The sequence below is a fragment of the Dreissena polymorpha genome, chromosome 1 (genome assembly GCF_020536995.1).
Source record: "Dreissena polymorpha isolate Duluth1 chromosome 1, UMN_Dpol_1.0, whole genome shotgun sequence".
In the NCBI taxonomy this organism is placed as follows: domain Eukaryota; kingdom Metazoa; phylum Mollusca; class Bivalvia; order Myida; family Dreissenidae; genus Dreissena; species Dreissena polymorpha.
The window spans coordinates 202,351,221-202,366,528 of record NC_068355.1 but is presented as its reverse complement, the minus strand read 5'-3'; the positions used below and the strand labels follow the sequence as shown (position 1 = coordinate 202,366,528).

General features: G+C 35.1%; 1 protein-coding gene across 1 annotated transcript in view; it reads left to right on the top strand.

The window, feature by feature from the left end:
• The first annotated feature begins 363 nt into the window (after positions 1 to 363).
• The window catches only part of LOC127865908 (fibropellin-1-like), a 68,537-nt gene continuing 53,592 nt past the window's right edge, over positions 364 to 15,308 (top strand). Inside the window, exons 1-6 of the mRNA XM_052405973.1 lie at positions 364 to 376; positions 449 to 562; positions 3,541 to 3,654; positions 4,071 to 4,184; positions 10,188 to 10,301; positions 10,715 to 10,828. Coding sequence (XP_052261933.1) covers positions 364 to 376; positions 449 to 562; positions 3,541 to 3,654; positions 4,071 to 4,184; positions 10,188 to 10,301; positions 10,715 to 10,828 — 583 coding nt within the window. The remainder of the gene's footprint in view (positions 377 to 448; positions 563 to 3,540; positions 3,655 to 4,070; positions 4,185 to 10,187; positions 10,302 to 10,714; positions 10,829 to 15,308) is intronic.

Genomic DNA, 15,308 nt, shown 5'->3' with positions numbered 1-15,308 from the left:
GTTGATTTCATAAATTTATTCCCCAATCAGAAAGCATCGTAACAGCATAATAATTTAGGTAGCATACCTAGATACATGTAATTGATAAAGGCATGATTATATAACCACATATATAATTATATATATATATATATATTTGTCAAAATACTGAAACGGGCGGTCAACTTGGAAATCGTCTTGGAAATCTTATGACTCTCAATGATACCAGACTGGCATCATATTCATGATCGAGGATATGTTTCTAACTATTAATCCACTATTAACAACCAAATCCGGGTGTGTAACGTTTTCTACCGGATTAGCGATGTGTTGCTATTTATTCAATTTTACGCTTTCATGGCGAATTTATATACATCGTTTCATATGTGTCGATACGGTTTGTTCTGAACCAAAAATGGAATCACGCTGATTAATTTAGACATTGATTTGTGTTGTGTTTATCGTTCAGATACCAACGAATGCGCAATTGCGCCGTTTAAGAACGATGCCACGTGCACTAATTTTCAAAATGCGTACTCATGCACATGCTCACCGGGCTGGCTAGGCAACAAATGTGGCCAGGGTATGGCTATAAATTGCTTGACAATAAACATACTTGGTTTATTTCATTTCAGCTACTTTTCTTTGACAAAATATAACATAGCATACGCAGCCTGTAAATGAGTGACCTTATTTATAATTAGTTTATATCATTGCATAAACTCTATCTATAATGCGCTCAGACGGGGTGCAGAAACTTGGCAAAAGGAGGGCTTGAACGGAAAAAGTGTGTATTAACAAGGCGGTTCACGTGCCTTTCAAGCCATGTTAGGTGCTTTTCATATCCATAAACTGGTCCACGCGCAGTTACTTCCCATTTTTAATTGGATTTAATGAAGTTATTATCAACTGTGTTAATAACTCCAGCCTTCGGCGACTTTTCAAGCATAAATAGGGAACTGAATAAGCACCGGTTTCCTCGTGCATGCAGGGATACAGGCAATGACTATTTTAATCCACTTTTCAAATTATACCATCTGCACTCTCTTGACAACAGCTTTATTTATTCGCAACGTCAATGAAGTTAAGGTTATTTACTCAACACGTTTAAAAGACTATGCTGTAAATGTAGGTGTTTATGTACGTTCAACGTTCCTGCTGTTTGCTTGAAATACTTCAGTAACAATCTGTTGGCAATATTAATTAAAAAAAAAATGGAACAAAATAAGATAGACATGTACGAAAGAAACATTTATGAAAACAATGACTTATTCTGACGATATATATATCCGTCACGACCAGTAAATTCCAAAATAATTCCTCATTTCTTCTTTTGCGCGGCTGCATTCTTTTGCGCGGCTGCATTTCAACTTTGCATTAATCCACTGTGCGCAATAGGGCAGGAACGTGATAAACATACAGTACAGCAGATCAATCTATTACATAACATGTAATATAATGACCAACACTTCTACTTTTAATTGTTTTTAGCAACCGCTTTGAAGTTTTTGTATCTGCGTGTTCCTGTTTCAGAAAGAGTAGCAGTAGGTACTAAAGTCAAATCATGTCTAATACAAAGTTAATGTCACATTCCTGGGAACTATTTTGTAAGCCAATCAATCTTGAATTTATAAGATACATGTCTTACACTTTGGTGTCTGAAACACTAAGGTGCTTTCTGGACACAAATTGGATTTCAACTTTATTAGATATTGTTAAAACCCTGTTCGCGCTTTAAGACAATTTTTGAAATAAACGGGTTTAACCAAAACCAAAGCGAAGAAATGTCCAATGTATTGTTTATTTTCCAGCCACAAATGTCACTTTAAGATAATTCACAAAACTGATTCTAGCCTGTATATGTAATTATATTGACTGGTCATTAAGTACTAAAAAAGTCAGCAATAACTATAATGTTGCCAGGCTAGACTGGGCAACTATTAAGGTGTGCAATAGTGAGTCATGCAACACAAAACCGTGGTATTAAATTAAACAATTCATGATACATGTAATGGTTAACATCACTAACAGAATGATTACCACTGGGGTATATCGATATTGACCCATACAAATGTTCTGGCCATGAGTTTTTTAATTTGTCGTTTGGGTTTTAAAAGCATCTATGACTTGATAAACATTAACAGTCGTTGGTGCTATTGTTCCAGTCGGAATGTTAATCATCCTTGCTAGATGAATGATTTCGATTTAACGGAGCAATACATTTTGTCAACTCGTTTGACTACTTGCTTAATCCTTAGCATCTGCACTAATCCTCCCATGTTTTTGCTATTTGCTTCAGGTATAAATGTCCACAAATCTGTTACTACTAATATCTCTCAGCTAGCCCAAACGTCAATCTATGAGAGTTTCGGGCTTGAGGGTTGCACCTCTAATCCTCTTGTTACCGACGCTATAACTCACACAAGGGGTTCTATAAACACGTCGCTTGATATAACATTTCATACCCTTTAAACATATCCCATGACATTCTCTCCATTTAAAGACTTGTCGAGTACACATTCAGGCATTTTGTATTTATTGTACTTAATAGATGCCGAATTTTGCATTATTGAGTTTGTGTAGCAACAGAGAACTATGGTAATATGCGCTTAACTGATGTAACGGTCCATCAACGTCCCTTTCTGCTCAAAGATACATTATAATCAGTAATACGACCTATCAACCCGCTATTTAGACGAACGCTTGGCAGAAGATTCGTTTGTTAAAATATAACACTACAGACTAATTTTATACACTAATGAGACATTGTATAACGTCTTCAAACTGCTTGGCCACGCACAAATACACACACACGCGCACGCACTCACGCACGCACACGCACACACATACGTGCATGCGGGCTCGCCTTGAATGAACCATCCTGTTTCCTGTACAACAGGATCATGCTTGAATTTTACAATTAGCACAAATATCCACCATTTTAGTTATACAATTCCAAAACTGTTGTTTATCTTACGATTGACTGATTGCTGATTACCATTTGCTGATTGAGCCGATTAAAAACTCATACATATCATTTTTATTTCAAATTTTGGCAAATACAATAAAGATGTTTTCAACCAGTATTGAGTAATTTCGCAAAATATTTAATAATTATATAACAAGTGTTAATTCCATGCTTACCGAAAAGTGTGTATAAGCGAACATATTGGCTGACATTTCGGTATTATCTTTAATTTTAATTTGATCAATTTACTCTCCAACCACATATATCACACTATTGATATATTTGTCAAAAAATCTTGAAAATCGTATTGGAAATCTTTGGGCTCTCAATGATACATTGTACCAGACTGGAATCATTCAGATTCTTGATTGAGGATATGTTTCAAACTATAAATCCACTATTCACACCAAAATCCGGGTGTGTGACGTTTTCTATAGGATTAGCGATTTTGTTGTTGCTTGTTCAATTTAACGCTTACATGGCGAATTTATACACATCTTTTAATATGTGTCGTACGGTACGGTTTGATCTACATCAATAATGTAACCACGCTGATTAAATGAGACCTTGTGATTGTTGTGTTTATCGTTCAGATACCAACGAATGCGCAACTGCGCCGTGTAAGCACGGCGCAACATGCACTAATCTACAGAACACGTACTCGTGCACATGCTCACCGGGCTGGCAAGGAACCAACTGTGATCAGGGTATGGTTATAAAGAACCTGTGACCACCCGTGTTAAATTCCCTTTAAATATGTTTCCGGTGGCTATTTTTTTCACAAAGCTATTTCCTACCCAGCCTGTAAACGGATGGCTTTTTATGATTAGCACATTGTGCCATACAAGTCAATCGCGTAACGAATTGTATTAACGTTTCGTAACATTATACATTTGTTAAACACTTGCCTTGGCGTGTTGTTAAATGGATCGATGTGGCCACAAATGCATAGGCTACGTGTGACGCTCAAAGTTATCACTCTGTTGCACATGCTCAAAACGAACACTGCGTTTGAAGCATTATTGCTCAATTTAAAATGAACGCCCTTTGTTCACTATATTTAATGTAATATAAGCGTTTTTTTTCTAATAAACATATTTTAATGTAAACGAATGTATTTCAGATATCAACGAATGCGTACCCGCCCCGTGTAAGAACGGCGCCACGTGCAATAATCTTCAAAACGCGTACTCATGCACATGTTCACCTGGCTGGCAAGGCAACAACTGTGATCAGGGTATGGCTATACATTGCTTGAAAATAAACACACTTCTTTGATTGCATTTCAGCTATTATTAGTTTTCTATGACAATATCTTACAAAGCTTTTGCATACTCAGCGTGTAAACGAATGGCCTTATATTTAATAATTTGATATTGCTATTGCTTATCAATGGTTTTCATAATGGTAATGTCATTTCACAACTTAATATAGTTGTTAAATTATGACCATCGCGTATGTGGTTTAAAGTATGGAAATGCATTTTGTTATGCATTATGATGTCCGTTTAAATGTGTTATTCATATTCAATATGAATTACGGAATGGACATTATAGTTTTTTAAATGAAAAAGATGGCGTCCAAAATGGCTGCTTAAGTCAAGATACCTCATCAAAACTTGCTGCTTAAACCAAGATCGTATCCCAAATTTGGCTTAAGAATAACGCATGTAGAAACATTACAACTTTATTAGAACTTAAGTGTAAAATACGTGTCTGATTAAATGAATGTTAATATAAACTGTGCAGAGTATAGTATTACTTGATGATATCACCATGATCCTTATATTACGATATAATTTATATCTTTGTATAAAGCACACTCTATGAATATATGATTTATAATAAATGAAAATTTACCGGTGTTATGTCAAGGGGCAAATTAGCTATCAATTGTAATACCATAAAACGTATTATTTTTTAACTTTTGTTCATTAAGATCATGTCGTATTTGTGCAAGTCGATCTTATGCTGTCAGTTGTTAAGCATATGGATATGTTCTTGTGTTAATATGTGTACATTTCACAACTTTTGTCTTTCATTCCGACGTTTCCCTTAACACACCTGTAGTGGAGAGTTTTCAAAGCATGCTTCAGAGGATTGTTTATTAGCGATTGCATAGTCTCTAGTTATACTTGCCTTCCATGGCTGTTAGAACGTTTTTTACCTTGTTATAAACCTTTTCTATAATGGAACCCTAATGTTCTGTCTAGACACTACCATGGTTTCATTATTAAATATTGGCCTAAACTTTTTCCGGCCATGAGTTTGTAAATGTCATTTATCTTTTCCACGTCTGTAAATTAGTGACTGAATTTCTTATAATTAGTTAATGTCACTGCTGGTTATATTGTAAATATTGTTAATTCAAGACAAATGCACAGGCTACCTTTATGCTTAACGTCGTCTCTCAGTTGTACATGTCCAAAACGTACATAGCCTTTAGACAGGTTTTGCTTATTTTATATTCTTGCCTTTTGTTCTATCAGAAGAAAGTAAATTGAAGCGTTATTTCAGATATAAACAAATGCGCACGTGCCATGTGTAAAACACGTGATAAATGTTCACAAGTATGTTACTACTAATATCTATCAGCAAGCTCAAACGTCAATCTATGAGAGTTTCAGACCTTTAGTGTTGCACATCTAATCCTCTTCTCACTTGGCTACAACTCATACAAGGTGTTTCTATAAACATGTCCCTTGATATGGCGTCTTTTTACCCCTTAAAGATGTCCCATGACATTCTCTCCCTTTAAAAACTTGTCGTGTACACGTTCAGAAATTTTGTCCATTTATTTTACTTAATAGATGCTGAATTTGGAATTATTGAGTTTGTGTAGAAACACAGAAGTATGTTAATATACGCTTATCTGATGTAGCGGTCCATCGCCGCCTCTTTCTGCTCGAATATACATAAAACAAGTAATACGGCCTATCAATCCGTACTTTAGACGTTAGCTTGACAGAAGCTAGTTTGTTAAAATTAAACACTACCGAGTAGTGTTATACACTACCGAGACGTTCAAAACACCCTGAAATTGCTTGGTCACACACAAATAAACACACGCGCACACACACGCGCACACACTCACACACACACATACGTGCAAGCGGGCTTGGCTTGAATGAGTCATCCTGTTTGCTGTACAACAGGATCATACGTAAATTTTTATAATGAACACAACTATCCACAATTTTAATTATACAATTCCAAGAGTGTTGTTTGTCTTACCATTGACTGATTGCTGATTACAATTTGCTGATTGAGCTGCATAAAAACTCATCCATATCATTTGTATTTCAAATTTTCGGCAAAAACAATAATAATGTTGTCAACCATTATTAAATAATTGCGCAACATATTTAATAAATATAAAAAAAATTGTTAAGTCCATGCTTACCGATTCTTAATCGAATTAAAATGTAAAGCATTTGAATTTAACGATTACACGTACACGATGTGTACAGCTAGTTTGAAATATATTATGAAGAACATGAGTAAAAATGTGTCTTCTTATTTTAGTTGTCGTTTTTCTCTTCATGTATAGTCCATAATAGATGAAATGTTTTTTTTCTGTGGTTAATATTTAATATATCTTAAAAATGCCATTCAGAAAGACAATTATCCCAGTTTAAAAGCATGCGATTTAGATCTAATAGATTGTGATGAATGTTAACTGCATAAGTTTGCATAAGTGACCATATCGGCTGACATTTTTGGTATAATTTTGAATGCTGATTTCATTAATTTATTTTCAATCAGAAAGCATCATAACAACATAATAATTAAGGTAACAGACCTAGGTACATGTAAATGATAAAGGCATGATTATATAACCACATATATATGTATATATGTATTTGTCAAAATACTGAAACGGGCGGTCAACTTGGAAATCGTCTTGGAAAAATTATGACTCTCAATGATACCAGACTGGCATCATTCATATTCATGATCGAGGATATGTTTCTAACTATTAATCCACTATTCACAACCAAATCCGTGTGTGTAACGTGTTCTACCGGATTAGCGATATGTTGCTGATTGTTCAATTTTACGCTTACATGGCGAATTTATATACATCGTTTCATATGTGTCGATGCGGTTTGTTCTGAACCAATAATGGAATCACGCTGATTAATTTAGACATTGATTTATGTTGTGTTTATCGTTCAGATACCAACGAATGCGCAATTGCGCCGTGTAAGAACGATGCCACGTGCACTAATTTTCAAAATGCGTACTCATGCACATGCTCACCGGGCTGGCTAGGCAACAACTGAGGCCAGGGTATGGCTATAAATTGCTTGACAATAAACATACTTGGTTTATTTCATTTCAGCTACTTTTCTTTGACAAAATATAACATAGCATACGCAGCCTGTAAATGAGTGACCTTATTTATAATTAGTTTATATCATTGCATAAACTCTATCTATAATGCGCTCAGACGGGGTGCAGAAACTTGGCAAAAGGAGGGCTCGAACGGAAAAAAGTGTGTATTAACAAGGCGATTCACGTGCCTTTCAAGCCATGTTAGGTGCTTTTCATATCCATAAACTGGTCTACGCGCAGTTACTTCCCATTTTTAATTGGCGACTTTTCAAGCATAAATAGGGAACTGAATAAGCACCGGTTTCCTCGTGCATGCAGGGATACAGGCAATGACTATTTTAATCCACTTTTCAAATTATACCATCTGCACTCTCTTGACAACAGCTTATTTATTCGCAACGTCAATGAAGTTAAGGTTATTTACTCAACACGTTTAAAAGACTATGCTGTAAATGTAGGTGTTTATGTACGTTCAACGTTCCTGCTGTTTGCTTGAAATACTTCAGTTACAATCTGTTGGCAATATTTATTTAAAAAAAATGGAACAAAATAAGATAGACATGTACGAAAGAAACATTTATGAAAACAATGACTTATTCTGACGATATGTATATATCCGTCACGACCAGTAAATTCCAAAATAATTCCTCATTTCTTCTTTTGCGCGGCTGCATTCTTTTGCGCGGCTGCATTTCAACTTTGCATGAATCCACTGTGCGCAATAGGGCAGGAACGTGATAAACATACAGTACAGCAGATCAATCTATTACATAACATGTAATATAATGACCAACACTTCTACTTTTAATTGTTTTATGCAACCGCTTTGAAGTTTTTGTATCTGCGTGTTCCTGTTTCAGAAAGAGTAGCAGTAGGTACTAAAGTCAAATCATGTCTAATACAAAGTTAATGTCACATTCCTGGGAACTATTTTGTAAGCCAATCAATCTTGAATTTATAAGATACATGTCTTACACTTTGGTGTCTGAAACACTAAGGTGCTTTCTGGACACAAATTGGATTTCAACTTTATTAGATATTGTTAAAACCCTGTTCGCGCTTAAAGACAATTTTTGAAATAAACGGGTTAAACAAAAACCAAAGCGAAGAAATTTCCAATGTATTGTTTATTTTCCAGCCACAAATGTCACTTTAAGATAATTTACAAAACTGATTCTAGCCTGTATATGTAATTATATTGACTGGTCATTAAGTATTAAAAAAGTCAGCAATAACTATAATGTTGCCAGGCTAGACTGGGCAACTATTAAGGTGTGCAATAGTGAGTCATGCAACACAAAACCGTGGTATTAAATTAAACAATTCATGATACATGTAATGGTTAACATCACTAACAGAATGATTACCACTGGGGTATATCGATATTGACCCATACAAATGTTCTAGCCATGAGTTTTTTAATTTGTCGTTTGGCTTTTAAAAGCATCTATGACTTGATAAACATTAACAGTCGTTGGTGCTATTGTTCCAGTCGGAATGTTAATCATCCTTGCTAGATGAATGATTTCGATTTAACGGAGCAATACATTTTGTCAACTCGTTTGACTACTTGCTTAATCCTTAGCATCTGCACTAATCCTCCCATGTTTTTGCTATTTGCTTCAGGTATAAATGTCCACAAATCTGTTACTACTAATATCCCTCAGCTAGCCCAAACGTCAATCTATGAGAGTTTAGGGCTTGAGGGTTGCACCTCTAATCCTCTTGTTACCGTGGCTATAACTCACACAAGGGGTTCTATAAACACGTCGCTTGATATAACATTTCATACCCTTTAAACATATCCCATGACATTCTCTCCATTTAAAGACTTGTCGAGTACACATTCAGGCATTTTGTATTTATTGTACTTAATAGATGCCGAATTTTGCATTATTGAGTTTGTGTAGCAACAGAGAACTATGGTAATATGCGCTTTACTGATGTAACGGTCCATCAACGTCCCTTTCTGCTCAAAGATACATTATAATCAGTAATACGACCTATCAACCCGCTATTTAGACGAACGCCTGGCAGAAGCTTCGTTTGTTAAAATATTACACTACAGAGTAATTTTATACACTAATGAGACATTGTATAACGTCTTCAAACTGCTTGGCCACACACAAATACACACACACGCGCACGCACTCACTCACGCACACGCACACACATACGTGCATGCGGGCTCGCCTTGAATGAACCATCCTGTTTCTTGTACAACAGGATCATGCTTGAATTTACAATTAGCACAAATATCCACAATTTTAGTTATACAATTCCAAAACTGTTGTTTATCTTACGATTGACTGATTGCTGATTACCATTTGCTGATTGAGCCGATTAAAAACTCATCCATATCATTTTTATTTCAAATTTTGGCAAATACAATAAAGATGTTATCAACCAGTATTGAGTAATTTCGCAAAATATTTAATAATTATATAACAATTGTTAATTCCATGCTTACCGAAAAGTGTGTATAAGCGAACATATTGGCTGACATTTCGGTATTATCTTTAATTTTAATTTGATCAATTTACTCTCCAACCACATATATCACACTATTGATATATTTGTCAAAATGCTGAAACGGGCGGTCTTCTTGAAAATCGTATTGGAAATCTTTGGGCTCTCAATGATACATTTTACCAGACTGGAATCATTCAGATTCTTGATTGAGGATATGTTTCAAACTATAAATCCACTATTCACACCAAAATCCGGGTGTGTGACGTTTTCTACAGGATTAGCGATTTTGTTGTTGCTTGTTCAATTTAACGCTTACATGGCGAATTTATGCACATCTTTTAATATGTGTCGTACGGTACGGTTTGATCTACATCAATAATGTAACCACGCTGATTAAAGGAGACCTTGTGATTGTTGTGTTTATCGTTCAGATACCAACGAATGCGCAACTGCGCCGTGTAAGCACGGCGCAACATGCACTAATCTACAGAACACGTACTCGTGCACATGCTCACCGGGCTGGCAAGGAACCAACTGTGATCAGGGTATGGTTATTAAGAACCTGTGACCACCCGTGTTAAATTCCCTTTAAATATGTTTCCGGTGGCTATTTTTTCACAAAGCTATTTCCTACCCAGCCTGTAAACGGATGGCTTTTTATGATTAGCACATTGTGCCATACAAGTCAATCGCGTAACGAATTGTATTACCGTTTTGTAACATTATACATTTGTTAAATACTTGTCTTGGCGTGTTGTTAAATGGATCGATGTGGCCACAAATGCATAGGCTACGTGTGGCGCTCAAAGTTATCACTCTGTTGCACATGCGAAAAACGAACACTGCGTTTGAAGCATTATCGCTCAATTTAAAATGAACGCCCTCTGTCCACTATATTTAATGTAATATAAGCGTTTTTTCCAATAAACATAATTGAATGTAAACGAATGTATTTCAGATATCAACGAATGCGTACCCGCCCCGTGTAAGAACGGCGCCACGTGCAATAATCTTCAAAACGCGTACTCATGCACCTGTTCATCTGGCTGGCAAGGCAACAACTGTGATCAGGGTATGGCTATACATTGCTTGGAAATAAAAACACTCATTTGATTGCATTTCAGCTATTATTAGTTTTCTATGACAATATCTTACAAAGCTTGTGCATACTCAGCGTGTAAACGTTTGGCCTTATTTTAATTTATTAAATATTGCTATTGCTTATCAATGGTTTTCATAATGGTACTGTCATTTCACAACTTAATATAGTTGTTAAATTATGACCATCGCGTATGTGGTTTAAAGTATGGATATGCATTATGTTATGCATTATGATGTAAGATTAAATGTGTTATTCATATTAAATATGAATTACGGAATGGACATTATAGTTTTCTTAATGAGAAAGATGGCGTCCAAAATGGCTGCCTAAGTCAAGATACCTCATCAAAACTTGCTGCCTAAACCAAGATCGTATCGCAAATTTGGCTTAAGAATAACGCATGTAGAAACATTACAACTTTATTAGAACTTAAGTGTAAAATGCGTGTCAGATTAAATGAATGTTAATATAATCTTTGCAGAGTATAGTATTACATGATGATATCACCATGATCCTTACATTACGATATAATTTATATCTTTGTATAAAGCTAACTCTATGAATATATGATTTATAATAAATGAAAATTTACCGGTGTTATGTCAAGGGGCAAATTAGCTATCAATTGTAATACCATAAACCGCATTCTTTTTTAACTTTTGTTCATTTAGATTATGTAGTATTTGTGCAAGTTGATCAAATGCTGTCAGTTGTAAAGCATATGAAATGTTCTTGTGTTAATATGTGTACATTTCACAACTTTTGTCGTTCATTCCGACGTTTCCATTAACACACCTGATTGTGGGGAGTTTTCATAGCATTCTTCAGAGGCTTGTTTATTAGCGATTTCATAGTCGCAAGTTATACTTGCCTTCCATGGCCGTTAGAACGTTTTTTACCTTGTTATAAACCTTTTCTATAATGGAACCTTCTAGACACTACCTGGGTTTTATGATAAAATATTGACCTCAACTTTTTTCCGGCCATGAGTTTGTAAATATCGTTTATGTTTTACACGTCTGTAAATTAGTGACTGAATTTCTTATAAATAGTAAATGTCACTGCTGGTTATATTGTAAATATTGTTAATTCAAGACAAATGCACAGGCTACCTTTATGCTTAACGTCGTCTCTCAGTTGTACATGTCCAAAACGTACAATGCCTTTAGACAGGTTTTGCTTGTTTTATATGTTTGCCTTTTGTTTTATCAGAAGAAAGTAAATTGAAGCGTTATTTTTGATATAAACAAATGCGCACGTGCCACGTGTAAAACACGTGATAAATGTTCACAAGTATGTTACTACTAATATCTATCAGCATGTTCAAACATCAATCTATGAGAGTTTCAGACTTTAGTGTTCCACATCTAATCCTTTTCTCACCATGGCTAACACTCAAACAAGGTGTTTCTATAAACATGTCCCTTGATATGGCATTCTATACCCCTTAAAGATGTCCCATGACATTCTCTTCCTTTAAAAACTTGTCATGTACACGTTCGGGAATTTTGTCCATTTATTTTACTTAATAGATGCTGAATTTGGAATTATTGAGTTTGTGTAGCAACACAGAAGTGTGTTAATATACGCGTATCTGATATAGCGGTCCATCAACGCCCCTTTCTGCTCGAATATACATAAAAAAGTAATACGGCCTGTCAACCCGTAATTTAACGTTAGCTTGACAGAAGCTAGTTTGTTAAAATTTAACACCACCGAGTAGTGTTATACACTACCGAGACGTTGAAAACACCCTGAAATTGCTTGGCCACACACAAATAAACACACGCGCACACACACGCGCACACACTCACACACACATACGTGCAAGCGGGCTTGGCTTGAATGAATCATCCTGTTTGCTGTACAACAGGATCAAACGTAAATTTTTATTATGAACACAAATATCCACAATTTTAATTATACAATTTCAAGTGTGTTGTTTGTCTTACCATTGACTGATTGCTGATTACCATTTGCTAATTGAGCTGCATAAAAACTCATCCATATCATTTGTATTTCAAATTTTCGGCAAAAACAATAATAATATTGTCAACCATTATTAAATAATTTCGCAACATATTTTAGAAGTATAAAATAAATTGTTTAGTCCATGCTTACCGATTCTAAATCGAATTAAAATGTAAAGCATTTGAATTTAACGATTACACGTACACGATGTGTACAGCTAGTTTGAAACATATTATGAAGAACATGCGTAAAAATGTGTCTTTTTATTTTCGTCGTCGTTTTTCTCTTCATGTATGTTCCATAACAGATGTAATGTTTTTTTTCTGTGGTTAATATTTAATATATCTTAAAAATGCCTCAGAAAGACAACTATCCCAGTTTAAAAGCATGCGATTTAGATCTAATAGATTGTGATGGAATGTTAACTGCATAAGTTTGCATAAGTGACCATATTGGCTGACATTTTTGGTATAACTTTGAATGCTGATTTCATCAATTAATTTTCAATCAGAAAGCATCATAACAACATTATAATTTAGGTAACATACCTAGATACATGTAATTGATAAAGGCATGATTATATAACCACATATATATTTATATATGTATTTGTCAAAATACTGAAACGGGCGGTCAACTTGGAAATCGTCTTGGAAATCTTATGACTCTCAATGATACCAGACTGGCATCATTCATATTCATGATCGAGGATATGTTTCTAACTATTAATCCACTATTCACAACCAAATCCGGGTGTGTAACGTTTTCTACCGGATTAGCGATGTGTTGCTGTTTGTTCAATTTTACGCTTACATGGCGAATTTATATACATAATTTCATATGTGTCGATACGGTTTGTTCTGAACCAATAATGGAATCACGCTGATTAATTTAGAAACTGATTTGTGTTGTGTTTATCGTTCAGATACCAAAGAATGCGCAATTGCGCCGTGTAAGAACGATGCCACGTGCACTAATTTTCAAAATGCGTACTCATGCACATGCTCACCGGGCTGGCTAGGCAACAACTGTGGCCAGGGTATGGCTATAAACTGCTTGACAATAAACATACTTGGTTTATTTCATTTCAGCTACTTTTCTTTGACAAAATATAACATAGCATACGCAGCCTGTAAATGAGTGACCTTATTTATAATTAGTTTATATCATTGCATAAACTCTATCTATCTATAATGCCCTCGGCGGGGTGCAGAAACTTGCCAAAAGGAGGGCTTGAACGGAAGAAAGTGTGTATTAACAAGGCGATTCACGTGCCTTTCAAGCCATGTTATGTGCTTTTCATATCAATAAACTGGTCCACTCGCAGTTACTTCCCATTTTTAATTTGATTCAATGAAGTTATTATGAACTTTGTTGATAACTCCAGCCTTCGTCGACTTTCCAAGCATAAATAGGGAACTGAATAAGCACCGGTTTCCTCGTGCATGCAGGGATACAGGCAATGACTATTTTAATCCACTTTTCAAATTATACCATCTGCACTCTCTTGACAACAGCTTTATTTATTCGCAACGTCAATGAAGTTAAGGTTATTTACTCAACACGTTTAAAAGACTATGCTGTAAATGTAGGTGTTTATGTACGTTCAACGTTCCTGCTGTTTGCTTGAAATACTTCAGTTACAATCTGTTGGCAATATTAATTTTAAAAAAATGGAACAAAATAAGATAGACATGTACGAAAGAAACATTTATGAAAACAATGACTTATTCTGACGATATATATATCCGTCACGACCAGTAACTTCCAAAATAATTCCTCATTTCTTCTTTTGCGCGGCTGCATTCTTTTTCGCGGCTGCATTTCAACTTTGCATTAATCCACTGTGGTCACTAGGGCAGGAACGTGAAAAACATATAGTACAGCAGATCAATCTATTACATAACATGTTATATAATGACCAACACGTCTACTTGTAATTGTTTTAGCAACCGCTTTGAAGTTTTTGTATCTGCGTGTTCCTGTTTCAGTAAGAGTAGCAGTAGGTACCAAAGTCAAACCATGTCTAATACAAAGTTAATGTCACATTCCTGGGAACTATTTTGTAAGCCAATCAATCTTGAATTGATAAGATATATGTCTTACACTTTGGTGTCTGAAACACTAAGGTGCTTTCTGGACACGAATTGGATTTCAACTTTATTAGATATTGTTAAAACCCTGGACGCACTTTAAGACAATTTTTGAAAAAGCGAAAAAATGTCCAATGTATTGTTTATTTTCCAGCAACAAATGTCACTTTAAGATAATTCACAAAACTAATTCTAGCCTGTATATGTAATTATATTGACTGGTCATTAAGTATTTAAAAAGTCAGCAATAACTATAATGTTGCCTGGCTAGACTGGGCAACAATTAAGGTGTGCAATAGTGAGTCATGCAACACAAAACCGTGGTATTAAATTAAACAATTCATGATACATGTAATGGTTAACATCACTAACAGAATGATTACCAC